General features: G+C 40.6%; 4 protein-coding genes across 4 annotated transcripts; 3 read left to right on the forward strand and 1 right to left on the reverse strand.

Annotated features, from left to right (window-relative positions):
• The first annotated feature begins 401 nt into the window (after nt 1–401).
• On the forward strand, nt 402–7801 carry LOC140780144 (pyruvate kinase 1, cytosolic-like). The gene is made up of 16 exons (XM_073125505.1): nt 402–620; nt 919–1015; nt 1148–1245; nt 1545–1700; nt 2785–2862; nt 3167–3298; nt 3443–3523; nt 3633–3704; nt 3795–3884; nt 4665–4809; nt 4982–5070; nt 5328–5423; nt 5512–5579; nt 5686–5785; nt 6249–6308; nt 7386–7801. Exons 1-16 carry the CDS (start codon nt 552–554, stop codon nt 7536–7538), a joined length of 1584 nt encoding a protein of 527 aa, XP_072981606.1. The 5' UTR covers nt 402–551; the 3' UTR covers nt 7539–7801.
• A 300-nt stretch (nt 7802–8101) lies between these two features.
• Nucleotides 8102–10988, forward strand: LOC140758285 (protein TAB2 homolog, chloroplastic). Its single transcript, XM_073094385.1, has 6 exons — nt 8102–8117; nt 8242–8767; nt 8900–8969; nt 9724–9895; nt 10021–10164; nt 10628–10988. The coding sequence occupies exons 1-6, from the start codon at nt 8102–8104 to the stop codon at nt 10885–10887; spliced, it is 1188 nt and encodes a 395-aa protein (XP_072950486.1). The 3' UTR covers nt 10888–10988.
• A 2609-nt stretch (nt 10989–13597) lies between these two features.
• Nucleotides 13598–16970, reverse strand: LOC140758340 (uncharacterized). Its single transcript, XM_073094461.1, has 4 exons — nt 16714–16970; nt 16396–16627; nt 15591–16260; nt 13598–15469 (listed from the first exon to the last, which is right to left on the reverse strand). Exons 3-4 carry the CDS (start codon nt 15597–15599, stop codon nt 13775–13777), a joined length of 1704 nt encoding a protein of 567 aa, XP_072950562.1. The 5' UTR covers nt 15600–16260; nt 16396–16627; nt 16714–16970; the 3' UTR covers nt 13598–13774.
• Nucleotides 16971–21727: 4757 nt separating this feature from the next.
• On the forward strand, nt 21728–25787 carry LOC140758403 (F-box protein PP2-A15). Its single transcript, XM_073094552.1, has 3 exons — nt 21728–22707; nt 22823–22941; nt 24962–25787. The coding sequence occupies exons 1-3, from the start codon at nt 22396–22398 to the stop codon at nt 25410–25412; spliced, it is 882 nt and encodes a 293-aa protein (XP_072950653.1). The 5' UTR covers nt 21728–22395; the 3' UTR covers nt 25413–25787.
• The last annotated feature ends 914 nt before the right edge of the window (nt 25788–26701 follow it).

Raw genomic sequence — 26701 nt, forward strand, 5'->3', positions numbered from 1 at the left:
CTAATTTCATTACACAACAAATCACTGTGACCTGCCATGCCCTTCATTAGCGTATCAAATTTTCAACAATTAAAACGCAGATTTAGACTCAGTGTTGTTGGAAGATATGTGGTCAAATCACCGTGGAAGATCGTCGCTAGATGGCCCGCGCGCCTTCGGATCTAATCAAAGATGAGTTGGCCGATCAGTCTAGTAGAGTACGGAGCGCGACGCCGGCCGCTAGATATATTTTATTTTTTATTTTCGCTTTCCCATCACGATGAATATCGACCCACCTCTACCTCTATCTATCAGGTGTTCATTAATCAACAGTAAATTATAAGCATATGCGGTTTTCTGAATTAAGACTTCGATTAGCTATTATTATATGTCATAATAGTACCTGTACCTTATTGCGTGATGGAACGGGAGAGTTTACAAGGTACACCCGTCAGTCCAGAAGCTTTCCTCTCTCTCTCTCCTCGTCTGTCTAGATCTCCTTTTCTAGTTGGCGCCGCTGCGGATAAATCGGGAGAGGAGAAGCGAGGTGAGTGAGGTAAGGAAAGGAAAATATGCATTCCACCAATCTGCTGCTTGAAGAACCAATCAGGATGGCCTCCATCCTCGAGCCGTCCAAGCCCGTACGATCTCTTCCCCTTCTCGGTTATGCTGTGTTCTTCTTCCCCACTTTTAACTGAAATTATTCGATTAACATATTTTTTACCGCTCCCCTTTGATAATAATGCTGCTCTACCTCCTTCCGCTTCTGGGCGTTTGGAGCCTTGGATCTTTGCCGAACGAGAGATCTCTCGTGCAGGGAAAATAAAATTAAAAATCTTCTTTTGATCTTACTTCTTCCCTTCGTGCATTTTCCATTATGCTTTTTGTTGCTCTATAATTTCGCTTACTGAGTGACCCTACCTGATTGTATGACGACAGAGCTTCTTTCCTGCAACGACCAAGATTGTGGGGACGCTCGGTCCCAAGTCACGCACCGTCGATGTGATCTCTGCTTGCCTAAAAGCTGGGATGTCCGGTTAGTTTTATGCCTTGTAAAACAATCCCTCTTAAGGTTCCTCTGTTATCGCTCCCCCTCCCTAACGTACGTGAGAGAGCATGTGAATTTTCTCCTGATCTAGCAGTTCGCTGTCGAGTTTTCTTGTTTCAGTGGCTCGCTTTGACTTCTCGTGGGGGGACACCGATTATCACCAGGAGACTTTGGAAAATCTAAAGCTTGCTATAAAGAGCACCAAGAAGCTGTGCGCTGTAAGTTGTCATTTATCGCCTGATATATGCAGTCTCCGGCAAAAGTTTGCAAAGTAGCTGAATATTTCAAGAATTGAATCTGTTACTCACCACATGGTTGACGCCCACGTCATTCCAATTGGATTTTAGCTTAGAGGAATACCTTTTGTTCCTTCCATGTCCTTCATTCTGCTTGATTACTAGTTATTTCAACATGAGCTGCCGTAGCTTACTTTGATGTCTTTCTGACAGTCTTGATCCGTGGTAACATCTAATTTGGCCAACTGAGCAAGTTTGCAAATCTTTTTTTGGTTTGCCAGGTCATGTTAGATACGGTGGGCCCAGAATTACAGGTTGTCAATAAAAGTGGAAACGCAATTTCACTCGAGGCAGGTGCATTAGTTGTTTTGACTCCTGACCAAGAAAGGGAAGCATCGTCTAATCTGTTGCCCATAAACTTCAGTGGACTATCGAAGGTTGTTTGTGGCTTCAACAGAGTCTCAAACCACTTTTTCTTTCCTTATGAATTTACTCATCATGAAATTACATCTTATCTTGCTCTCTGTTTCCATTGCTTGGTTCGCACATGCTAAAATTAAGGACTTGTCAAGTTGCCATCCCTCTTAGCCTTATCAACAACAAGAAAGTTTTTTTTTTTTATCCTAGAGAGTGGCCCATACTCCCAGAGCTCAGGCTCCAAAGTGAAAGAGCCGCCATGAACATGCCGATCTATGTGCATGTTTTCTTTTCTTTGATTTTTGGCGTATTGCAACAAATCCAACAGTGCCTTCTCCTTTTCTTATGCATTTTCTGTTTTGCAAGCTTTGATCACTTGATTTCGATGAATGGCAAATTGGCAATCCATATACTTACCCTAAATATAGAAAGTTGATGAATCTTACCTAGCAAATGGAGTTGTCAGATTAAAAGTTGCTGTAGGAGGGCATGTGTAAGCCGTTCTAAGTGTAAGGGGTTTACCAAAAGGTCTCTGGGTTGGCAGATAGTGTTTTGTTTGCCCACTTCTAAAACCAAAACCACTAGGCATAGAATGCGCTCTTAGCCTTCTCTGGCTGAATTGTGCCCTACTCAAGGTCTCAAACTGGGGGCTTTTTCACGGCTCAAAAGTGGAGAAAGCTTGTGTTTTTGTCTGACCGGTCAAGCTACATCGACATTCTCATTTACTATGTTTCTATCATGATTTTACAACCTGAATACCAAGGGAAGTCTAGGAGGTTTCTTTTTTGCTTTATTTTTTCCTTTTCTGAAACAGAGCATTGAAGTGCCTTGCTCGAATTCATACTTGGTAAATGAAATGCTGCACAGCGATTGCTTTCTCATTGCTGTACAGCTTTGTCCGCACTCTTATTTTCCGGAAGTAATTTTAGCTGAACCATAGATGAGAAACCAACAGCTAGACATAATTTCTTCTTTTAATGCATCCTTGTGGCTATGCAAGCTAGCTTCATGGATTTTGTGCTTCTTGTTAGTCTCATGGTCATCTAAGTTACCTATGGCTTATTTACTATCGCAAGAGTTTGATATGTTCTTTGTTCTCTGCAGTCCGTGAAGCCAGGGGACACAATATTCATTGGGCAATACTTGTTCACTGGCAGTGAAACTACTTCTGTTTGGTTGGAGGTATGTATATTGGCAGAGTTGCTGGTCAGATTTCACAGTTTAGTTACGATTTTTAGCTGACTTAAAAGTTAAAATGCATTTAATGGTTTATTGAACTACTAAATATTGATTCCCAGTATGTAGTGCCTTAAAAACCAAAGCTAGTTTTCTCCTTTGCTGGCAATCTGCATGGGATGAATTGGAAGTATTAGTTGGAAAATTAGTCATGTGAATCGCTAAGGGTATTCTAATGTTGCTTAAGCATTCTGGTAATTCTTCATCTTTGTTTATTTTCCGAGGCAAATATTGGACCTGCATGGTGCAGGTAGCTGAATTGAAAGGGGACGATGTGTTCTGTATGATCAAGAACTCTGCTACTTTGGCTGGATCTCTATTCACACTGCACATTTCTCAAATACACATCAACTTGCCCACACTTTCTGATGCCGACAAAGATGTAAGATTTTTTTTTTTCTTCTTTAGGCATCATTTTACAACCATATAGAGAAGTTTTCACTGGCATCTTGGTTTAGCTGATATATTGAACTGCTGAAATGCACTAGCACAACCTCTCAATTTGGTTTGTCATCAATTGTATCAGGTTATTAGTAAATGGGGTCTTCGAAATAAAATCGACTTCCTTTCATTATCTTATACAAGGCATGCAGAAGATGTTCGGCATGTAAGTGAAGCTTTCTATCTATTCTTGGGTACCCTTTTACTAAGTTAGCTCGCCAAATGCTCCAACCAATATCGATTTCAATAAGTTGTTCCTGATTCCCACCATGCAGGCGCGAGAATACCTGTCAAGGTTGGGCGATCTCCAACAAACTCAGATATTTGCAAAAATTGAAAACATAGAGGTGATCCGTCATTAACTATATGTCCTATCGGTTTGCTTAAGTGGCCAAAGTTTTCAACTCATGTCTGTATTTTACCTCATTTGCTTGTAGGGATTAACTCACTTTGATGAGATTCTGCAAGAAGCAGATGGCATAATACTCTCACGGGGGAATCTGGGAATTGATCTGCCACCTGAGAAGGTAAACCTTTCTATTAATTGGAAATGTTTGGAATAAATATTTGAGTATTATAGAAGGAGCAAAAAAAATTGGAGATCTAAAAGATGAAGGAACTTCGTGCAATTTTCTGAATTTTTTTGAAAGATCTTAAATAGATGTTCTCAATTATTTGGGCCAAGGTTTCAAAAATTGGGATTAGCCGTTCGGAAAAACGATACATATCAACCGTATTGGTCATTCGGAAAAACAATACATATTAACCGTATTGACCATCTGTATTAGATTGGACTATTTTAATTAAATAAAATTTTAAATATTATTTAAAAATATTGAGAAAATTTAAAAATTTAGAAAAAATTGTAAGAAAATAAAAAAAAATAATTACTCATATATTAAGCCTAAAAATCTCTTTTCCCCTCCCTTCTCCTCCCCCCCTCTCTCTCTCTCTCTCTCTCTCTCTCTCTCTCTTAGCTGCAGGCTACTGCTGCAACCGGCAGCAGGCCTACTATAGTGTCGAAACTAGCCAACTAGCTGATTTCGGCTCGGATTGGGATTGACCGAAGTTGGGATCTATGATTTGGGCGACATTGGAAATTTAACTACCTTGAGAATTTCCTTTTATTGTGTTGGAAAGTGTTAATGTAAGTACTTTAGTACAGGGTGTTTCTGATTGCTGAATATTGTGGTTTAGGTCTAGTAGTTCAACTCCTAATCATCCAGTCACTTCTTTCCTTTGTTTTCTTACAAAATTAGGATGCATTGTACTATAACTATTTTCTAATCATCATGTGCCATTTGCAGGTGTTCTTATTTCAAAAGGCTGCTGTATATAAGTGTAATATGGCTGGAAAGCCTGCTGTGGTTACTCGTGTTGTGGACAGTATGACTGACAATCTCAGGCCTACTCGCGCAGAAGCAACAGATGTGGCTAATGCAGTACTTGATGGTATAATCTGTTCCTAGGAGTCATTAAATACTCTACTATGTCCATTGTCATGATTTAAATATATTGTGGTGTTCAATTATGCGAAGAATTTACCTCTTTGTTGACTTAATGGAGTTGAGAGTTAGGATTTTGCAATCCTGACTTTGGATTATGGATTACCATTGTGATCCAGGTAGTGATGCAATTCTTTTAGGCGCTGAGACTCTTCGAGGACTATATCCTGTCGAAACTATTTCAATTGTGGGCAAAATCTGTGCTGAGGTCAGCCTTGTGTTACATAATTAATGATCTCTTTTGGTTTGTTCAATAATTCTGTGCCTGTTGAAATAACAATGTGTTCCTGATTTTCTTCAATCATTTTTATTTGTTTAATGTTATGAACATTTTTATTTAGATTCTTATAATAATCTTAAAAATGCTATTAAAGGTGGATAATGTTGTTATCAGGACCTCATTTTCTCCTTTTCATTATCTCTTCTTGAGTCTGGTCATTGTTTATTAGATATATGCTTTTGCAGGCGGAGAAGGTTTTCAACCAAGATTTGTACTTCAAAAATACAGTGAGATATGTTGGAGAACCCATGTCCCACTTGGAGTCTATTGCTTCATCTGCTGTAAGTTCCGACTTCACTTTTGCTATTCTTCAAGTACAAGAAAGTGGGAAAAAATTGTCCTTCTTACTTGGCTTGTGAATGTGGTTAGGTACGTGCTGCTATCAAAGTTAGGGCCTCTGTTATCATTGTCTTCACTTCGTCTGGAAGGGCTGCAAGGTAATGTTCAGATAAAATACATACTGCACACATGCTCTGTCACATAAAATTTGTATACATTAATTTTAGTAGCTCCACATGATGTGACATGTTTCACATGATGCAGATTAATCGCCAAGTATAGGCCTACTATGCCAGTGTTATCTGTTGTCATCCCTCGGCTCAAAACAAACCAACTACGATGGAAGTTTACTGGTGCATTTGAAGTACGTCCACTACCTTATGCATTCTATATCAATGTACATTGTGTGGGTTAGGGCCAGCTAAACCTGATAAATGACCAATCAGGCCCAAATCGAGCATAACTTTCTCAGGCTTGATAAGAGATGCCCAATTACTTAACCATATTATGTTTGAACCCTGGTATCATATCAGCATATCTGATCGTGTAGAACATCAGATATTTGATCCAGACTCGTCTAATGCAATTTCTCATGGTAGGATGATAGAGAATAATATAATATCCTATTAGACATTTGGGGTTGAACTTAGATCCTTTATGGATTTCTCTTTTGTCACTCCTGGATATTGGTTTTTAAAAGTCAAAACCATATGTATCCTAATAAGAGTATTGGCATATGGTTGTTATTACCTCACTTTGATTGTTAACCCTCTTTGGTATGTCGTCTCCAATTCAATAACATTGATGAGAACTTATCAAATGTGCAGGCAAGACAATCTCTCATAGTAAGAGGCCTCTTTCCTATGCTTGCTGATCCTCGACATCCTGTAAGTTATATACTGTTGTTTTCCCTAATCCACATATTACTATGTGCACACAAATATATTCAAATGTACTCAGTCTGAGATATATGTGTAGGGACAGAAATCAAATACCTATTACTTGATTATTGTATGATAGTAACAGGTGATCAGTCTAACGTTTCCTTTTTGTCTTTCTATTTTTTGTAATTGGCTTGGTAGATTATGTTATATCAGTGAGTTGCCTTTCCTATAATCCTTAGTGCGGTGATGTTTCAATCCTGTTGCCAAAATTATTGGTGCATATAGGAATTGCCTTTTCTTTAAATATTTGTGCCATTCTTAATCCTGATATCCTAATCTCACCAGCTACTAGATGAGGGGTTACCAGAACTACTTGTAAGTTAATTCTAAAAGAACTACTGGTAATGGCAATCATATAACCAAACAGCCAGGCTATTATGCATGTTTTCTGAAATGTCAAGTCACCTGTTTACTGAAATATCTCGTCACCTGCAGTATTGCTGAGTACTGTTAGGTAAATTGGGGCCTTTGTCTTCTGCTTCGCACATCATAATGTTACTCTATTTTGTGGGAAAATAGACTAAATCTGGTAAGGCGGAGGTAATATTCTAGGTTCACATGGTGAAGCGCCTGCGTTGGTATCTGTTGAGATTACACAAAAACGAGATGATGTACTTCCACTAGTCCTATATGGCTCCATCTACAAGCAAAAGAATGCATACCAATATTCAGATACTGAGTCCAGATAACGACTTACAGGCCAAGAGCTTTTTAACCACAAATGAAATGAAACTCAGTTTTGAGTGATAGCTGAAAAAGAACAGTAGGGGGTGATAGATGGATATTTTTTATATATTTTGAACAAAGAGGGTAATATGAGTGATTACATGTTATTTTCAGCTAGGAAGAGGTGAGGTACTTGATCTGCAGTTTAATAATGGTCACCTTTGCTTATCAAGTCTGACAACTGTATTCCTTTTAGAAGCTTTCTTCTATTTAACTGCTCACTATATTTGGTGATGCATACCGTTCTTTCTTAGAAGCAGTTTTCAGTTGACATTTTTTTTCCCGGACTTGTAGGCTGAATCTACCAGTGCGACCAATGAGTCCGTCCTAAAGGTTGCCCTTGATCATGGTAAGGCCTCTGGTGTGATAAAGTCGCATGATCGCGTTGTCGTTTGCCAGAAAGTTGGGGATGCTTCAGTTGTGAAGATTATTGAGTTGGAGGATTAGATAGCTTGTAACGCAGTATTCTGAAACTCTGTAGTTTATGATGTACACTTCGAGCAGCTTTTCTCCAGTCAAAGTTGTTATTAGTTAGTTATCAGCTTTTTAGAGTTGGTCAAAGCTCTTTACTGCATGTTGACTCCTAGTTAAGCACTGCATGTTGACTCTATACCTTTTTTGTTTTTTCGTTTTTGTTTTGTTTCTGATCGTGTTTCAAAGTACTGTCAGGGCACACTCGGATAATCCAATGTATGCTTCTTATTTAGTAAGTATCCTGGTGCATCGCAATATTTGGTTTTCCAATTGGAAACTTCTGTTGATTGATTACAAATATCCGTCTGTACTCCGAGGTACCATAACTAAGTATTTTCCTTTAAATTTCTCTTCTCAAATTTAGTAACTCAAGCTACTTTACGGGCAATGTGCTTAAATAACATATTGGACTTCGTATGTATATTTGTAATCCAAATAGCAATCTCAAAGTCGGTTAATGGTGGTGGGCATTACTGTAGACCAGTCTAACAAAAGAATACTTTCCCATAGATGGCCTAATGAAGTAAATTTCGCTTATGGTGGTGGCATATGGTATGGCTTGGTCCAAAGTGGGCTCTGGGTCGAGGCCGTTCGATTGTAGGGACGAAGTCCGAAGTGTCCGTGGTTTGAGATAACGTTTCACCTCCCTTCGTTCGGAATCGGAATAGGGATTGAGGATTGGAACTGACTTCAGTGTCTTGCCATGGCTACGGTGGGCTTCAAACTCCCACTACTTCCCGGAAGAGGAGGAGGTGGAAAGTTATTATAAAATCTATACCCTCCTCCGTTCTCCCCATCTGCCGACTCCCGATCTCCCTCTTCGTCTCGCGATTCCCTCGGACGACCGCAAGGCACCACCGGCCCTCCCCGCCGACTCCGTGCTCCTCTATCTCTGCTCCGAGCGCCGCAGAAGAATCGGCGGAGGAAGAAGAGCTGGACCCGTGCGCCGAGGTGCGGTACCTAGACCCGAATGCGGACGCCGAGGGCATAAGGGAGTGGGAGATGGACTTCTGCTCGCGGCCCATCCTGGACGACCGCGGGAAGAAGGTGTGGGAACTCGTAGTCTGCGACCGCACCCTCTCCCTGCAGTACACCCGCTACTTCCCCAACAATGTCATCAACAGCGTCACCCTCAAGGATGCCATCGCCTCTGTTGCCGACAATTTGGGCCTCCCTTTTCCCGATAAGATACGCTTCTTCAGGTCCTACTTATCTTCTCTTCTTGTGTTTTGCCTCCTTATTCATGACAAAAGAAGTTCTTTTTATCTTCTGAATTTTGGGATAAATGTGATAACGAGGACATACTTTGCTTTGCTGTTTCTGTGTTTTGTTAGGTCTCAGATGCAGACGATTATTTCGAGGGCCTGTAACGAGCTGGGGATTAAAGCAGTTCCCAGTAAGCGGGTATGCAACTCCTCCTCCTTCATCTATCCCCTGTCTCTCACTCATCTGTGTCCCTTGTAGTTGCTTCGTATGTGCCATACTAATAATACTCTCATAACCATTGAAAGGGAGCATTATCCTATATCCACCGTTTATATCCAGTGAAAGTGGAAGCCATATACATACATATAATGAAGCTCATAGGCAATTGTTGTGCACAACTCCGATACCGCTTGTTGTAGGAAGTTGCACTTTTTATTTATTTATTTTATTGAATTTCTTCATACCATGAAAAGAACAAGAATAACAGAAATAAAAAAGAAAGAATAATTGTCTCATCTTTTCCCAAATGTTACGGAGGAAAAAAATTGGATCAAAAGAATATGCAAATAAGATATCCAGCTGGGGAAGGCAGGGTGGGTTATCCAGTTGCAGAAGCGGTCCGTAGGCTCGTCCTTCCGATCAAAATCTCTAGCAAGGGAAAAAAAACATTCATGGGACAACAAGATATGCACCAAGTAAGAAATATAACACTCACTAAACATTGGCTTTGTAGTTCCAATCTTGCCAAACAAGAATAAATGGAAACTGGAAATCTGAGACATATAAATCGTTAGGGCAGTCAGTGCCAAGATGAAGAGAATGTTGCTCTCTTTGCCGTAAGTTCTGTATTTTAGGTCTTCAATAATGTTTGGACAATCCTTCAATAAACTGCTCTCCTAATCTTGAACATCCATACCATTTGTAGTTCTAATTATAATTTTCTGATCTATAGTGTATATCATTGCTTCTATGGCTAGAGGAGCGGTACGAGACCGTATACACCCAACATCCTGGTTTCCAACAAGGATCAAAGCCCCTTTTAGCATTGGATAATCCATTCCCCATGGATCTTCCTGACAACCTCTTTGGGGAGAAATGGGCTTTTGTCCAGTTGCCTTTTTCAGGTAACTACTCATTTAAAAAGAAAATTTGCACAGGACGTTAGTCCCTTTCATGCTGTAATGATAATATTGATGGTGCCCTTTATGTTGTTTCTCTAAGCAATTAATTTCTTTTTCCTATTTTGCAGCTGTTAAGGAGGAGTTGTCATCATTAGAAACAAGATATGCCTTTGGTGGGAGTTTGGATTTAGACCTTCTGGGGTTTGAGTTTGATGACAAGACATTAGTCCCTGGACTTGCTGTTGCATCTTCGCGTGCTAAACCTCTAGCAGGTACTCTGTGTTATCCGCTCCTTGCATCAAAAGTATTTTCACTTTTATGTTTGTGTATGCTTCATCATTATTGGATGTGTTAGATTTCAATTTAATGAAGTTCTGGCTATTCCCGTCTACTTTTGCGCTCCAAAGGGATGTGTTAGATCTCCTTTTAAAGAAGGAACAAATTATACATATTTATCAACATAAATATGATAACAATTGCAGTGATCAGAAGATATTAAGCTGTATACAGCTGCTGATCTTCTATCGAGGTGTTGTAACCTAATAAAGGTTATTATTTTGTCATAAACAGCTTGGATCTCCTTTTAAAAAAGTAACAAATTATTATAGCATGCATATTTATCAACATAAATATGACAACAATTGTAGTGATCATAAGATATTAAGCTGTATACAATTGCTGATCTTCTATGGAGGTGTTTTAACCTAATAAAGGTTATTATTCTGTCATGAACAGCTTGGATGAATGGTTTGGAGGTTTCTTCTGTAGAAGTAGACACCAGCAGGGGTTGCTTGATTTTATCAGTTGGGGTATCTACTAGGTATATTTATGCTACCTACAAGAAAAATGCTGCAACCACTCAGGAAGCAGAAGCATGGGAAGCCGCAAAGAAGGCATGCGGAGGTCTGCATTTTCTTGCTGTCCAGGAGAGTTTAGATTCAGAAGACTGCGTTGGATTTTGGCTTCTCTTGGATTTGCCCCCACCGCCAGTGTGATCTGAATATCTGTACTGATTTGGTATATCAATTTACAGCTAGATATGTGTTTTTGATAGCATATGTGCAGCCTAATTGATTTTCTCTTTCTTTTTCTTTCATCCATTATGTGTGGTGTTGATGCCACTGACAGAGATAACCGACCAGTGAGCAGTAGCTCAGATGTTTATTCTGCTGCACATCGTTATGGCGCAGGGGCAGATTTCTGCTTTGCCCAACTACCTCTAATTACAAATTAAAAAAAAAAATTGCGTTTTGCCTAATTGTATAGTCTTCTAATTATGCCTAGGTGAGTCAGAGATTTTGGTTGTCATGACTTGTTTTCCTATCCAGGATTGCCCAGGACCTGTTATTGATATCTTACGCTCATTTCACCTAAGTACTATCATGGCGTCTTATTAGTTTCTCCAAATATCAAAATAGAATGTGGGAAGGAGAAAGATGTAGACTGTTCAGGGCAACTGAAAAGACAGTCTCGTAAGAAAGTGAAAAACATAAACTTTTCGACCAAAAAAAAAGAGAGAATTTTTGACGAGTTCTGACCAAAATAGCGTCTATTTTTGGTTCAAGGATAAGCATGATATATGGACAAGAGAATTAATCTATCTATGTACTATCATGGAATGTTAGTTCATCCACCATGCGATCTATTTATCTCGTCTCTCTCTCTCTCTTACTCATAAGATGGGTCGTACAGTCTCACCGAGATATTATAATACTGGAGAGGACCCTAATGGAAGAGGCCCAGGACGATTCAATTGCCAAGGCCGACGAGGCTCAAATTTCTTTTGCCCAGATAGAGATATTTAGGAATTTAAAGACATACTACGCCCAAGCAAGCAAAACATATTTAGTTCGGCAGGGCCTCTCAGCCTTGATCATGATCAATATACATGTAAACCTCCATTTGAAACCCATTGAGCCCCGGGGTTTTACCCCAAGGCATACCCCCCAAGCAGAAATCCTAATCTTTTACATGGTCACCTGGCGCACGAGGGGCGAGGCACTCACAGCCTCCCCTTTCTCCAAAGTAGTAGGGAGAAGAGGCCGACCCAAAGCCGTATCCAAACCATTAACATTCAAATCCATGCCCCCACAAACAGTTATAAAATCATTTTAAAACTCATTGGCAATTAACATAGGATCATCAAGCAAAACCCCATTAGCTTTATGAAGAACAAATGTATAATTATGTCTTTTTCGATAGTAGCAGAGAGATAAAAGAAGCGAGAATTTAAATCACTATCAATAACCCATCTAAGCCTAAACTCTTGCCACCATTCGGCTTAACAGAAGAATAACGATCATACAAGGCATTAAGCAAAATATTATCAGAATCAGAGATAACACCAGATGCTCAGCAACCTCAAAAGTCAATAATTCGATCATGAAACTTAGCTCGTTGAGCCTCGAGAACCCCAAGAGTGGATTTAATCTCTAGGATTTCTCTATTATAAGCATCTTATTTATATTTTTTTCTAATTAAATTGGATTTATCTTTTACTATTCCATTAGGATTCTCAGTATTTGATTAGGGATTCGTTTCCGCTATCCTATTTTATAAATCACCTATCATAATCCAAACACCTTCTGCCCAGCTTTCAGCGTCAATTCATCAACAACAAGCATATCCCTATCCATCCTCTAGGTGCCTCCGCTTACAACAATTGCGCTACTGAGGGTGATTCTCAATAGTCAAGGGTGGCAAAGTATTTGCCTTATCACTATGTTAAATAACTCAACATGCAAAATAGACACATGAAAAATTCTTATAGACACAAATTGGTGTCTATTGTTCTCTTTTAGCCTAATCCAAATTCTTTTGCTAACTCACTAGTTTGTTTTTCATACTTAATACTCTTCCTCATTTTTGTACGGTGATATCTTAATAAGCTCAAAAGGTAAATTTAATTTAAAAAAAATGATATAACAAGACTTGAATTAGAAAACTATTTTTTATATTTTAAATTCTTATACTCTCCTTCATTTCTGAATTGAGATATTTTTCTTAACCCAAAAGGTGAATTTTTAATTTAAAATAGGTGAAATTTTATATTTTTAAATAAAGATTAATAAGACAAGATTTAAACCAAAGTACATCTAATTTGATAATACGTTAATTCACAAATTATTCTAAAATTTTAAATTATTAAATAATAATAATTTTTATATTTTATATTCTACAGTTTGACTCTCAATTCATTCCTGACAAACCAAGTTCATTTTTGAGTAAACATATCATCGACCCTCAACTTTCAACAACGAACGAGGAAAGAAGTCATCTTTCCACCGAATCAAACGGAAGATCTGCCCATTAAACTCTGAACATATGATATCCATCATCCATATGAGAGACAACAAAAATATCAATGCCCTTCTAAATCCTTGAAAGGTGGGATTGGATCTCCCAAGACCAAGAACTCCCCCAAACAAAGTATTCTTGAACCGGAATTACCCTCTCTAACACATTCATTCGCCTGGATGAGCTTGGTAGTTTTTGTAAAAGCCCTTTCTCCCTCGAGCCACAGAAGCCTGTTGAGTTCGGCAGCTCCTCGCTTGGTTAGCCCGGCTCCGAAGCCATAGCTCAGGGTCGAAATATAACGGGCAAGTTGACTAGGAGCCATTCGCAGATGGGCATGGGGAGAGACTTATTGACCAAGGTCAAGTGCTGACTTGTCAATAACGATTGGCCATAAAAGAGAAAAGCGACACACAACTAACATGTGATCAATTTGTATTTAGAGATATTTTTGGACAATGCGAAACATACCATCGATCTAAAGCACGCAGGAAAACCGTAGATGCATGTGCAACAAAATACAAAGAAAAGAAGAAGAAGATGAAGGAAAAATGAAGCATTGGCGCCGCGCTCGATCCGGAATAATATTCAGGCGGCAGCGTAAGGTTGATCATGATCGTTTGGGTTGAGGTGGTGTTCTGCGGGGCGCTTGGGGTTCGCATTAATGTTGTTGCTGTTGTTGTTGTTGTTCTTCGACTGATCACCGTTGCTGGTGGCGAGTTCAAGCTCCTTCTGACGGAGGAGGAGGAGCATCCGCTCGTTCTCCAGCCGGAGTCTGTCGTTTCGAAGCTTCATGCGCTCCATCTCACGCTCCTTCTTGGTGCTGAACCGGAGCCACTTGAATCTCTGCCGCTCCAACTGGAATGCCCGGCATTGGTACTCCACGCTCTGTTCCTCCAGCTCCGTCTCCTTCCTCCGCAGCCACTGCTTCATCTGACTTTGTTGCTGCTCTCCCCCCACCCCGGCGCTCATAGCCATCAACTCCCCGCTCAGTTGATGAATGGAAGTAGCCGAGACAGGCGACGACAATGACAGAGAAAGTGGGGGAGAGGCCGAAGTCGGAAACAGCAGCTGCGAGGTCCTCTTCGCCCTCTTCCCGCCACTCTCCCCGTCCACCTGCTGATCCTCTCGCTTCTGCTGCTGCTGGTGGTAGTGGTGGCGGTGCTGCTTGTTGTTGCCGACGTCATCCTGATCATCACCGTCGTCATCGTACTCGTCTTCATCATCGCCATCATCATCGTCATCGTCCTCACTGCTTACATCGTCATCGTCGTCATCCTCGTCCTCTTCTTTATCAGCTCCCATCGCATGCTCCATCTGATCCACGGCGACGGCGGCAGTTGTAGAAGCCGAGGGTGCTACAGGTCCGGATCCCTTCCCCGTGGCCGCCGCCGGTTCTACCCGGCTGGGCGGGTGGGCGAAGCAGGGCTGCGGATCCGGCGGCACCGAGGACGGGAGAGTGGGCGCGCCGGCGTTGTGGTAGGCGCACATTTCGCGGAAGAAGAGGTGCTTTGAGTTGAGGAGCTTGCGGGCCTCTTCCTTGGCCTTAGGGGAGAGATGGTCCATGGTGTCGAGGAGGGCCTGGTTCTCCACCACTCGGCACGCCGTCCCTTTCCCCAACAGCTCGTTTACCCTCTTGTACCGCTTGTTTAAGTCATTGAACTTGTCCTCGCACTGCTGTGGCGACACGTAGAAACCCTTCTCCATCATCGCCCTCGACACCGACTTCCACTTACCCTTCTTCTGCAGCAGCGACGCCGCCGCCCCCCCTCCGCCTCCCTTCCTTCCCCTCCCCGCCGCCGACGAGGGGTGGTGCACTTGCTGCTCCCCTTCCCCAGAGGCTGCGGTACCTCCGCCGTCATCCCCGACGCAGTAGACGACTGAGATGAGGAGGCGGACCATGTTGTCCGTCCATTTCATCCTCGTCCAGGGTGACTGCGACGGCGACAAAAGCTTGGCCCCGTCGCCGCCGTCATCTCCAAATCCGGGCTCGTCCTCGGAGCTCATGGCGGGCTGTTGTTGATGCTGCTGGTGCCCTCTCTTGACTCCGTAGTGGGAGTACGAGGGTTGTTGCCTCATGGAGTGATGTTCTGGGACGAGCGGTTGGGGCGGGAAAGCTAACATGTGGTTGTGGTTGTGTTGGTGTTGTTGTTGTTGTTGCTGCTGTTGCTGCTGGGGATGGTGGAGCGGCATCTCTAGCCCTAGCATTCCGGCTGAGCTCATGCTGGTCGGTCGCATCCCTCCGGACATTCCATTGTTTCCTTCCATGCTCACTGATCTTTTCTGCCCTTGCAACAATTGAAGAAGAAAGAGGCGTAGATATTCCCCTCAGAAGATTAATGGGGATGGATGGCAGCTTAATAAGGTCATAAAAGTAAACATATCAAAACCAGGGGGAACGAACCAATTTCATTTTATTTATTCCTTTCTGCGGTATTTTCTTCTCCTCTCCGTGGGATGGACCTGTGGTGGTGCCGCCGGTTTTTAGGTGTCAAGATGGCGGTTTTCTGTGGTTTGCTTCCTACAGAGAAGTAGAGAGAGGGAGAGATACTTTAAAAAAATGGTTTCCGTCTTTGGTTTGATAGTTTCGCTAGACGAGAGAGAGAGAGAGAGAGAGAGAGAGAGAGAGAGAGAGAGAGAGAGAGCGAGAGAAGAGCGGCCAGGGCGCCTCTGAATGGTCTCCTCTCCTTGTTTGATTTATGATGACCTTGTGCTGTGGGGCCTACAAAACCACTTTTGGGTTCCATCCTAGGCCATAGAAAAACTGCTGCGGGAAACTGCCCATGGTTTTGTAACGCCAAATCCAATCCATTTGTCAAGAAGTCCACAGAATTGAGAGAAAAGCTACTTGGGCCGATTAAACTGACGTGTTCGCCTCCTCCACGTCCATGTCCTCATCATCTGTAAACCTCCACTTCTTCCTTAATGCTGCTTTGGTCGACGTCGTCCCCTCGGTCCCATACCACAGTTTACAAGTTTTCCGCGTGTGGCGTGGATCGAAACCATGGTCCTTAATTCAAACACTGCACACCTTTTCATCTTTTCGAAAATAATTGGCCAACTAATAAGTTCCTCTGAAAAATAAAAAGATAAGAATTAACAGTTCCGACAAAAAATAAAAAATAAAAAAATCTTGCCACGTCAGCGTTCCTCTTCGGGTTTTGCCACGTCAGCATCTCCGTCAACTAAACCTTTACCCTCTCACTTACCCTCTCACCGAGCGTCTCCCAGCCTCCCGCCGCCGCCTTCAACCTCCCATTCCCGTGGCTCCCCACCAACGGAACTCGGACATCGATCCCCACCACAATAATCTTCTCCTTCTGCTCTCTCTCCCCGCTCACTTGGCCCCACCAATGAAGTAGTGGTAGCCGCACACGGGACACCCACCAGTCCATCACAGTGGCTCCTTCCCTATGCGCCGCGACCAAAGTCCTTTGAGTCCTACTCCCCACACCGGAGAAGAATTAGGAAGCGGGTGTGTTACTCTGTTTTGAGAAAAAGAGAATTTTACATAGAAGGGATGTTACCGAGGGAATCGCTCGCTGATTTGTAATAGATTTGCCTTGTGCCCATATCATGTCTAGAGCTCCACTTGTCGAGGTTCGGGTTTTCTAGGTGTTTTGTGCTGATAAAGCGGACGCCGGCGAAGAAGAAACGAGGAAGATGACATCGTCGACATGTAGGGAGAGATAGAGATGCTGATGCGGCCAGCTTTGAGGAATGGACACCGTTCTTCGATTCAGTTTATAAGTCTAGGGAGGAGCTCATTTTGCCAATTCTCTTTGAAAAAAGTAAAACAAATCATGTAAGGGGGAGAAAAGAAGAGGACCGGTGGCCATTCATCTCTGTCCACTTTGCAGGCAATCGGATCTTCCCATGCCTAGTAGAAGATCCGAACCCGAGAAATGATCTCTCTAACTGGTCCACCAACAGGTCTGAATTTCTGATACTCTGGGCAATGTATTTCCTATTGCCACAGGCCACAGCCCAAGTGCAAAAGCCAAATACAATATCATCTAAAATAACGTTGTTGGCGAGGTTTTAGATTAGTTCTCTCTTATATTATATATGCACCCTAAATCTGTAATCTGGATCAGCAAATGCATTTGAAAGATGGGCTTCTTAGTTTGAACAAAGACCATTCTCTACCACCTAATACTGAAGGATGACAAAGAAGCAGGTTTATCAATTATCACCCCATAAGTCACCAAAAATATGTTAACAAATATGGAAGTGTGAAAATAGGCAATAGAGAAACTACCGTGGCCCTGCCCTACAGCGCAAATCACAGATGGAGGATGATCGGTCCCGATATACGCCGGTTGTTACATGAATCGCAGCTAGTGTGGTGGTGCCCTCATTACATCCAACAAATTTCAATACCATACCTTGAATAACAATGATGATAATGATACCTGACAAAATGTGTACTACTTTGAACAGAACGTAAGATATTTGCTGCTAGTAAGCTAAGTGGAAATGACTTCACACGACATTGAATCTTGATCTAACTCGATACAGCAGGTTTTCCCATAGTCTTCCTGATGGTCTCTGCATATGTCTTGTGCTGATAGGTAGCGTCGATTCCAGCAAATCCCAGTGAGATAGATGTCTTTGGGTTCCAACTTACAACCAAAAGATCATCGCTATGGCATGACTCTCATCATACTGAACAAAGGCTTGACACGGAATCAAAGAATACCAAGTTACTTATTGATTATCGTAATATCAGGACTTCGTTTGTCACGGTCATCTTATCCTTCACCATAGAACTATTTGGAGCTTACATCAACAGTTGGCATCTCTAGTGATGACTCTCTATAGATACCTTAGAACTCGTTCTACGAACGTAATCCTATATCTGCAGTACAAGGCACCGTTAATTGAAAGAAGCGGGATAGGATACACGAACTTACAAGGAAAAATTGAGAGATATTTGAGTTAGACCAAACAATCACCTCCGACACCATCTCATCTCCTATGCAGCATGAGCAGAGTCTAAGTGAGCCAGTTCTAATTCAGGTTTGTCTCAGCTTGAGCTAAATTAAGCCGAGTTCTGGTTGAGTTTAGCTCCCGCTACTCGTCTATTTTGACACTATTATACAACAGATAAGTGGCATGGATCTACTCAAGAGAATGATCAGGTAACGAAAAACAAACCCCTCTAAGTTGACCCATATTGGCAATTCATCTATGAAAAGCAAAGTAATTGCCACGATTGATATGCACGACAGAATATGCCTAAATCTGAAGCACACAATTAGGAGCATGGATGATACATGGTATGAAACAAACATCAGTCCTTGGCTACTGCAATCCTCTCAATCATGCATATTAAGCCAGTTGTACATATAAAAAGTAAATCCCAATCATCCTACGATATATAGAAATGAATTTCAATTATACTATATATATAGGAAATAATAGCAGAACTATTGTACCGCCATTCTTTATATTATGCTAGCCTTTGTACACGTACGAGAAGGTGTGGAAGGCAAATAGAATTCTAAAATCCTTGAGTGTTTCTAATATTCTATGTAGTATTAGAGCCTTAGAGACTAGTATCATCCTAAATCAATGGCCTCCCTCACAACACCCTCAGCTCCTTCCACCAACACAAAGCCAACCAATTATGAATTCTTCTATTTCCAGTTCAATTCCAAGTGTTAGTAATTTTTTCATCATTTGGTAGCCATTAAGCTTATAAGAGATAATTATCTCTTGTGGAAGCCTAAAATCTTTCATTCCTGAAAGAACAACTCTTTGGCTTCATGGATGGATCTTATCCGTGCCCATCTTAGTTTACTAGTCTAACATTTCCAAATTTTGCTGGCCCTGATCAGGAAGTCATTTCAGACTATCTACCTTGGTGCCAACAACATCAAGTTATCTTGAGCATACTTATGTCTTCCTTATCTAAAATAACATTAGCACACTAATTATGCTTCCAAAGACTAATTATAAAAACAATGGTTGATTGTATCACCTCTCATTAAGTTTGGCTTGCGCTTGAATGTGCGTTCACTTCGTGCGCAATCTCGTGCTCAAATTATGCAGCTTCATTACCAACTATCAACTTTGAAGAAAGCTGGATCATCTATAGCAAATTATTATTATAAACTGAATTAAAGACCTCACGAACACACTCGCATTCATTTGTAAGCCTTCGGATGATTTTGAATTTGTCTCATTTTCACCTGCTGGATTATGGTAAGAATATGACATGATGATCCCTTCGTCACATCTGTGACAACAAGAGTGGATCCTTTAATCATTCAAGAATTGGATGGTTTGATGCTTACATAGGAGCAAAGAATTGAGCTCCATCAAAGTGGTTGTTGACCTCTCATTTTCTACTAGTATGGCAATACGAAAGTATTCAAACAAGATGAATCATCACTCTCATGGGAGAGGACATGAACCAACTTTGCAGTAAGGCTGAGAATGTAGCTTTAAATTGTTATTTAAAGGTTTGTTAACTCATTCCAGGGAGAATCAAATGGAAAGCACGGAGCCTTCTCTTACTTCTACACAATCAAATAATGGTTTGTATTGGTCCCAGATTCGGCCATTATACATCATCTTACCTCAAACATTCACAATGTCAACTTTGGTGCAAAACCATATAACGGGAAAGAACCATTTAAAGTCCACAATGATATGTATATATAATTTGATAATACACAACGTCGGACATTAAAAATTTCTACTTATTTTACTCATTTTCTTCTTCACAATATGCTACATCTTCTTTGTATTACCAAAATTCTTATCTCTATTAACAAATTTACTCATGACAATAAAGTTCATAGTTGAATTTCACCCATCTTATTATTATTATTATTATTATTATTTTGTTAAGGATCTACATTTCCGAGCAAATCCACCATCGCGTGTCAACCAGAAATGGGTTGTAACCCATTTTGTTCATCTTCTAATAAGAGCATGAGTTTATTAGCCTGTGGGTGAACGTCCTTTGGTGAATGATCGGCACTGTCGATTGGGTCACTTAAAACATTTCGTATTGTTCGTCAAGTTCTTTCCAAGTTCCACCTTCCAGTCACCAGCAATAAAGAAATGACTTCATGCTCTGCCTATCGTCAACCAAAAAGTCGACTTTCTCTTTATACTTGTCCTTCCTTGTATCCCAGGGACCTGCTCCAATTTTTTCAAATAATGAGTTTTATTATTATGTCTCATTTATTCATTGATGATTTCAGTAGGTTCACTTGATTGTTTCCATTTTCCTACAAGTTTGATGCAGAACAAGTTTTCATCTGCTTTCAGTCACATGTAGAACCTTTATTTGATAGAAAAATTAAGTCTATTCATACCAATCTAGTGTTTTTCACTCGTACAAAAATCATGTTGAAAATGACTAAAAATTTATTCGTGATTGGGTCACTTCTAAGTTTTTTCTTTCCATTAGATTTAACTGCGGTCATTATCAACTCGACAATGTCTTCACTAAGCTGTTGATTTTTTTCTTTTTCCTGATTCTATTTCTTTAAATCCAAGCTTAATGTGAATTCTGCACAATTGAGCTTGCAGAGGCATGTTAACACATTTAGCAAATTGATGAACAAATATCACGATTGGATTGGCATACATCAGGGGATATGTATAAATTGCAAGCACACAATTGCAAGAATAGGACGGTGCATGTCGTGAAGTAAACGCAGCGGTGCCTTAATTTCTGTGTGCCCAAAAACATATACATATATATATATATATATATCTCACATCCCCCACCCCCGCCCCCAAAAACAAAAAAAAAAAAAAAAAAAAAAAAAAAAATCAAAATTTCATGTTCGTGGCCACTTGATTTGGTCATAAAAGCAATTTGGTTTACTGGATTTTGCTAATGCTATCTTATTTGAATTGGGATTCTTCCTAAAATTGATCTGGTTGTGGAACTGTTGAGTTATCTAAAATGCATTGAAACGTGAGGAGGGAGCAGGAGGGGGGGCACGCCGCGTGGGACGGGGAGGCGGTGGCGAGCTGGCGGGCATTGGCGCGGACGAGGCGGCGGCGGCCCTCGGCGACGTTGGGCCGCACGCCGTAGCATCCTGGAGGCAGTGGCCAAGCTCCCGGAGGGCGCGCGGACGCAGAGGGCGGCACCGGCGCGGAGGTCCTTGTCGTCCTTCAACCCGCCGCTGCCGTTGACTGGATCACCTCCAGCGAATAGAATGCCGCCGGTGCCCGATGCGTAGAAGACGAGTGAAGAGAGCAGAGAAGTTAAGTTATTTGAGGGTAATTATTAATTTATTTATTTTAAAAAATAATAATATTATGAGATATTAATTAGGGTATAATAATTATTTGGTATATTTCGTTACTGTAGTTTGATTTTTTACTTAGATTCAAAATTTGATAAGGATATTATAACCTATAAAAATTTAGAATCTTAAAAACTACTAAGTAAAATTCAGGGAGTGCATCTGTAATTAACTATTTTCCTAAGTACTAGGCTACTAAGTAAAACGCAAAGGTACTACTGCCTCGGAGTTCTAGGCATAGCAATATTCGGTGCCTCCGAGATGCAATCTCAGTCCATAATGAGAAATAGCAGTTCAGTCTGCGTTCGGGGGAATCGCCGTGATTACTGAGTGCTGTAAAACGCTTCACAACTTCAATTGGGAGTGCTGTTTGCCAACTGGCCCAACTATCGTGGAAGGGGACTGCAGTCTTCCATGCTAACCCCCTCTCAATCGTTCGTTGTTATTATTATTTTTTTTAAGCGACGTGTTGCATTTACAATTTCTAACTCTCCCATGTGCTGTTGATTTATTAATTAAATAATAATGTTTTCTACTCAAAGACTGTCCCCCCTCCCTTTTGCCCGTGCTTCTTCGTGCTTAATCAGATGTCACCAGGAGGCGGCAGGTAAAAGACTATCATGCGGTCGGAGGAGATTCCAGTTTGACATTATTGTTTTTATTAGACTTGGACGACGATTAAAGAAGGGAAGGAAAAGAGAGGCTGCAATACAAATCCTTTGAGGCAAAGAGTAAGACCGTAAGAATCAAATCTTGTTCATTGACAGAGCCCAACAGGGAGGGAGGAAGAGGAGACGTACAAGAAGTTAGGAGGAGTAGGAGTAGGGATGGGCAGATCTATTAGATAGGGAGGTAGCCGACTAGTAGCTCGGTTGCAATCGCTCGATTGAAACAAGGGAGGGTAAGATCGATTGATCGATCGAGGCAGAGATGGGGCAAACCCTCTCTAACCTGACGGATGGATCAGGCGAAGGCGTTGGGCCCAGACTGGGCGATATACCGGAGAGCTGCGTGGCATGCGTATTCATGTACCTGACCCCTCCCGAGATCTGCAATCTCGCGCGCCTTAACCGTGCCTTCCGCGGTGCCGCCTCCTCCGACTCGGTGTGGGAGTTCAAGCTGCCTCCAAATTACCACGACATCTTGGCCCTGCTCCCCCCGGAGAGCTACCGGCACCTGGCCAAGAAAAAAGACATCTTCGCCTTCCTCTCTCGCCCCGTCCACTTTGACGATGGCACCAAGGTAAATATTTGAGGAAAAAGAAAAGAAGGAGAGGGACATCTATGCCTCCTGTTCCCCTCCTCTTCCGCATCCACCCCTTTCTTCCTTATCTTACTCTTACTGACTGTTACTGCAGGCAGTCTGGCTCAACAGAGTCACCGGACGAGTTTGCATGTCGATCTCCGCCAAGGCCATGTGTATAACGGGGATCGAGGACCGTAGATACTGGACTTGGATTCCTACCGAGGAGTCTAGGTATACCTCACTACAATCCTCCTCCTCCCAAATTTCTTGCTTCTTTCCCAATTCTATTACCATGTCTTCCTTTCTAGATGCCATTCTCTTTTTGCTTGTTTGATTCCTCTTCCCAGCAGCTCTTATTGAAACTTGCATCCCAGTGATTGGTAGTTATTATCATCATCAGATGCAGCATTTGTAACTTTTATGGTTGGGGGTGGGGGGTGGGGGTATCTATTGAATAGTAAGCTTACTAATTCATTCAATATCATCTTGGGGGTTGATATTAATCTTATTATCACGGTCACCTTTTGACGTTTCACTCCATTAATAATTAATTTAGGAATTCAAGCAACTTTATCAATACCCTTTCCCCCAGGTAGGTAAGGAGTGCGAGTTTAGCTTATCTATTTTAATTTGAAGTTATTTTTCTAACCCTATCTGTCATTGCTAAATTTTGATGATGCCTCAATAGTTAGGACCTCCAAATAATTGGGTAGATAAAAGTTATCATTTAAGTGGGAGCTAATATGAGAGATTTGAAAATAAGCTTCTAACCTATTACAACTATGTCTTCTTAAGAAGATTTAATTTAAAGGGTGAAAAGAGGAGGCTGGGTAGGTACAGGAGATTGGTGTGGTTAAATTTTCTGGTGGATCAGTGGATCATGGAAAAACAGGATCAACATTGACTGAAGAACCATAAGAATGATGTATATATTCTATATTAAGCATATATAATGGAACTCATTCTGCATAAGAGTAAGGAGCAGCTGGATGTGGTTGGATATACATGCTTAGAGATCTTAATCAGTAGGATCAATTTTTATTCATTTGTTAGGATATATTCATTTTCAAAATTCGAAGTGAATAATTTTTTACATATTGGAGTTATATTAGATTTTTTTTAGCGTGTTTCTGAGTACTCTATGGATCCAATAATATTAAATAATTTCCTCGGATGGTTATATGTAAACAATTCAAAAACACAGTTTAAGGATTGCTTTTGTGTCTGTATTAGAGATTATGGAAGTGATGAACTCCAAAAAGTTTATGAGAATTGCATGGAATCTTATTTCACTTGATATCTTTATTCTCTTATTCCTCTTCTACTCATTCTTCTTCTTAAATATGTCTTTTGTATATTCATAGAGCATTTTTGTTCTGGCGGATAAGTTCAGCAATAAATTCCTTCTCTTTCTTAGATTTGATTCATTTGGAGATATTCAATCTATCCTCCTTGTTGAAGTTTCAAATATAAATCTAGATCTTATACAGAATAGACCGAAGTCTATCTTATTTCACTTCTTTAAAATATCACATCATATTATTGAGGTGTAAACAAAGGTTAGGTCAGGTCAGGTAAGCCCAAATTGAAACTGGTGGAAGCAGTGCTCACTGCTCAACTCACTTTGAGCTTGAGAGGAGCTCAGATAGGACTGGATTGAGCTAGGCTAGCTCTAAAACCAATATGGCTCGAGCTTGACTTAATATATAGCTCAAATTCACCTCTCTGTTTCTACAGTCTTCTTCTTTGTAGGTTTGATATATAATTCTCGAGCTTCACCTGTTGCTTATAACTGGATAGCCTCAGTGATTCCACTTCACCCATTGGTCACTCTTGATTGTACCTTTGTTCCTGTTGATCCACTTGCAGTAGTAGCAATGGAGACAATCTTATGCTAAAAAATCCTTTCTGGTCTCCGCTTGACAACTCAGGTAGAAATGGTGATTAATGGCTAGAAATCTCCAGACTCCTCATCTATTGCTCCATCGTGCAGCACATCCTTGTTAGAATGAAAAGAAAGGTGGAGAAAGAGAAGGAAAACTTTGTTAGGGTTTTGTTTTGAAGGTAACTAATTGGCCCACAAATTTTATAAGAAAGGCTAACTATCTTCCTATTAGATGGTTCAGCTGACATAGGAGTGATGCATCAACTTCTAAATCACACAGTTTTATATTTACTAATAGCTACTAACTATTCTGATCACTTGCTTCAAAGATTACTCCATCAAGCTAAACTAGTTAAATCTTTGCAGGTTCCACATTGTGGCATTTCTACAGCAGATATGGTGGTTTGAAGTTGATGGAATGGTAAAATTTCCATTCCCTGCTGGTGTATATAGCCTTTTATTTAGGCTGCATCTTGGGAAGTTCTTTAAGAGGCTTGGACGCCGTCTTTGTAGTTATGAGAACACCCATGGTTGGGATATAAAGCCTGTCCGCTTTGAGCTTTCCACTTCTGATGGTCAGCAAGTGACACGTGAATGCTGCTTGGATGAACCTGAAAAAGATGATTCGTATGGAAACAACAAGCGAGGGAATTGGATAGAATATCATGTAGGTGACTTTGTCGCTAATGGTACAGAAATGTTGGTGTTGAGATACTCAATGAAGCAAATAGATTGCACGCATTCTAAGGGGGGGCTTTGTGTAGATTCTGTTTCTATCATACCCAGTGAATTGAGGGAGCAGAGAAAGAGCATCTGAGCTAGTAATGTCTGGCGGTCTAAGCCTGAAGATGTCTTGTAGCATGAGGTTACAGTCGGATACCTGTTAGCAGAAAAAAAGAGGAGTCTTCTCTTTCATGGCCCTCCTGTATTTTATATCATGTTGTCCCTTTTGCTACTAGGTTTGTTGAGCTTGTAAGTTACACTCGCTGTTTATATTTTGTTTTACTTTGTTATTAGCTTTTTACTGAGAATATCTTGTAGACAACTTTAACGTTGATAACACAGATGTGGCGGTTACATGGCCAATGAAGTTCTATTCAATGAAATGTTGGTATTCTTCAATGATTGCCTACTCAGCCTGTAATCGTGCCATAGATACTGGTTATAAATAAAGTCACATTTTGTTTCTTGACGATGTTGAAGCAGTAGAAGCACTGAGCGTATTTAATTATTTATATGTTCAAAGCATTTATCAGGTGGCGCTTGGATATGATAAAACTACAAAACCTCGTTAGCCTACTTATTTCTTGAAACTGGTTCAGACCAGTTTAGAAAAGTATTTTGTTTAATTATATGATAATTTAGTGGTGCTATAATTATACCTGATGTAACATAATAAAGTGGTGCTGGTTCTTTTACATAAATGTTACTGAAAACTTAAAAATATCATAATTATATTATATTTTTTGGAATACTATTTTTTGTTGTACTATGTTATTGGGTATAATATCTCATAGCCTTTTGTCAAAAAATAAAATAAAATAATATCTAATAGCTTTTAAACGATTTAAAATATTTTATACAAAGGTGTAGTCGTCCTTTTATTTTTAATCATAATTAGTTAGATTTAACTATTGAAATGATTCTTTTAAGAAAACACAATAATTTTGGTGGCAATTAGGATACTTGGAAGAATGTAGGGACAATTATGAAAATTTAAAAGTTTTTATTAATAATTATGTAAAAATCTCAATATTATTCAATTTACTTTTGAGTTGTGCCGAGTTTTTTTTTATTACCTAATATTAATAGCCATTTTGATATTTAAAATTACCATTTTACTCTTTTAACCTGCTTTTGATGTCTAATACCTAATTTTGTTCTAAAATATTACTCAATATTAATGCCCGTTTTAATGGCTAAAACCATTCCTACTGCCGTAAGTATATGGTTGTCCCTCTTCCCTATCTTGAGAAGTTCTATCTTCCTTCTGGCGTGTCCCTCATCCCTCTCTCGAGAAGTTCTATCTTTCATAAGTTAGCAATGGGTGTAATAGTATATTGAAGGATGCAAATGAAGACATAGATCCATGCACTGAATAAGCAA

Source organism: Typha angustifolia, chromosome 3 (assembly GCF_048772165.1).
Source record: "Typha angustifolia cultivar Huaian chromosome 3, ASM4877216v1, whole genome shotgun sequence".
In the NCBI taxonomy this organism is placed as follows: Eukaryota; Viridiplantae; Streptophyta; class Magnoliopsida; order Poales; family Typhaceae; genus Typha; species Typha angustifolia.

What these genes read in the sequence shown, in the direction of transcription:
- LOC140758285 (XM_073094385.1), top strand. An exon ending in TGTCCAGTTGCCTTTTTCAG is followed by an intron (nt 9,896 to 10,020) that starts GTAACTACTCAT and finishes CCTATTTTGCAG; the next exon opens with CTGTTAAGGAGGAGTTGTCA. An exon ending in GCGTGCTAAACCTCTAGCAG is followed by an intron (nt 10,165 to 10,627) that starts GTACTCTGTGTT and finishes TGTCATGAACAG; the next exon opens with CTTGGATGAATGGTTTGGAG.
- LOC140758403 (XM_073094552.1), top strand. Translation starts at nt 22,396, where the DNA reads ATGGGGCAAACCCTCTCTAACCTGACGGATGGATCAGGCGAAGGCGTT. An exon ending in ACTTTGACGATGGCACCAAG is followed by an intron (nt 22,708 to 22,822) that starts GTAAATATTTGA and finishes CTGTTACTGCAG; the next exon opens with GCAGTCTGGCTCAACAGAGT. An exon ending in ATTCCTACCGAGGAGTCTAG is followed by an intron (nt 22,942 to 24,961) that starts GTATACCTCACT and finishes AAATCTTTGCAG; the next exon opens with GTTCCACATTGTGGCATTTC.
- LOC140780144 (XM_073125505.1), top strand. Translation starts at nt 552, where the DNA reads ATGCATTCCACCAATCTGCTGCTTGAAGAACCAATCAGGATGGCCTCC. An exon ending in CCTAAAAGCTGGGATGTCCG is followed by an intron (nt 1,016 to 1,147) that starts GTTAGTTTTATG and finishes TTCTTGTTTCAG; the next exon opens with TGGCTCGCTTTGACTTCTCG. An exon ending in TTTCTGATGCCGACAAAGAT is followed by an intron (nt 3,299 to 3,442) that starts GTAAGATTTTTT and finishes CAATTGTATCAG; the next exon opens with GTTATTAGTAAATGGGGTCT.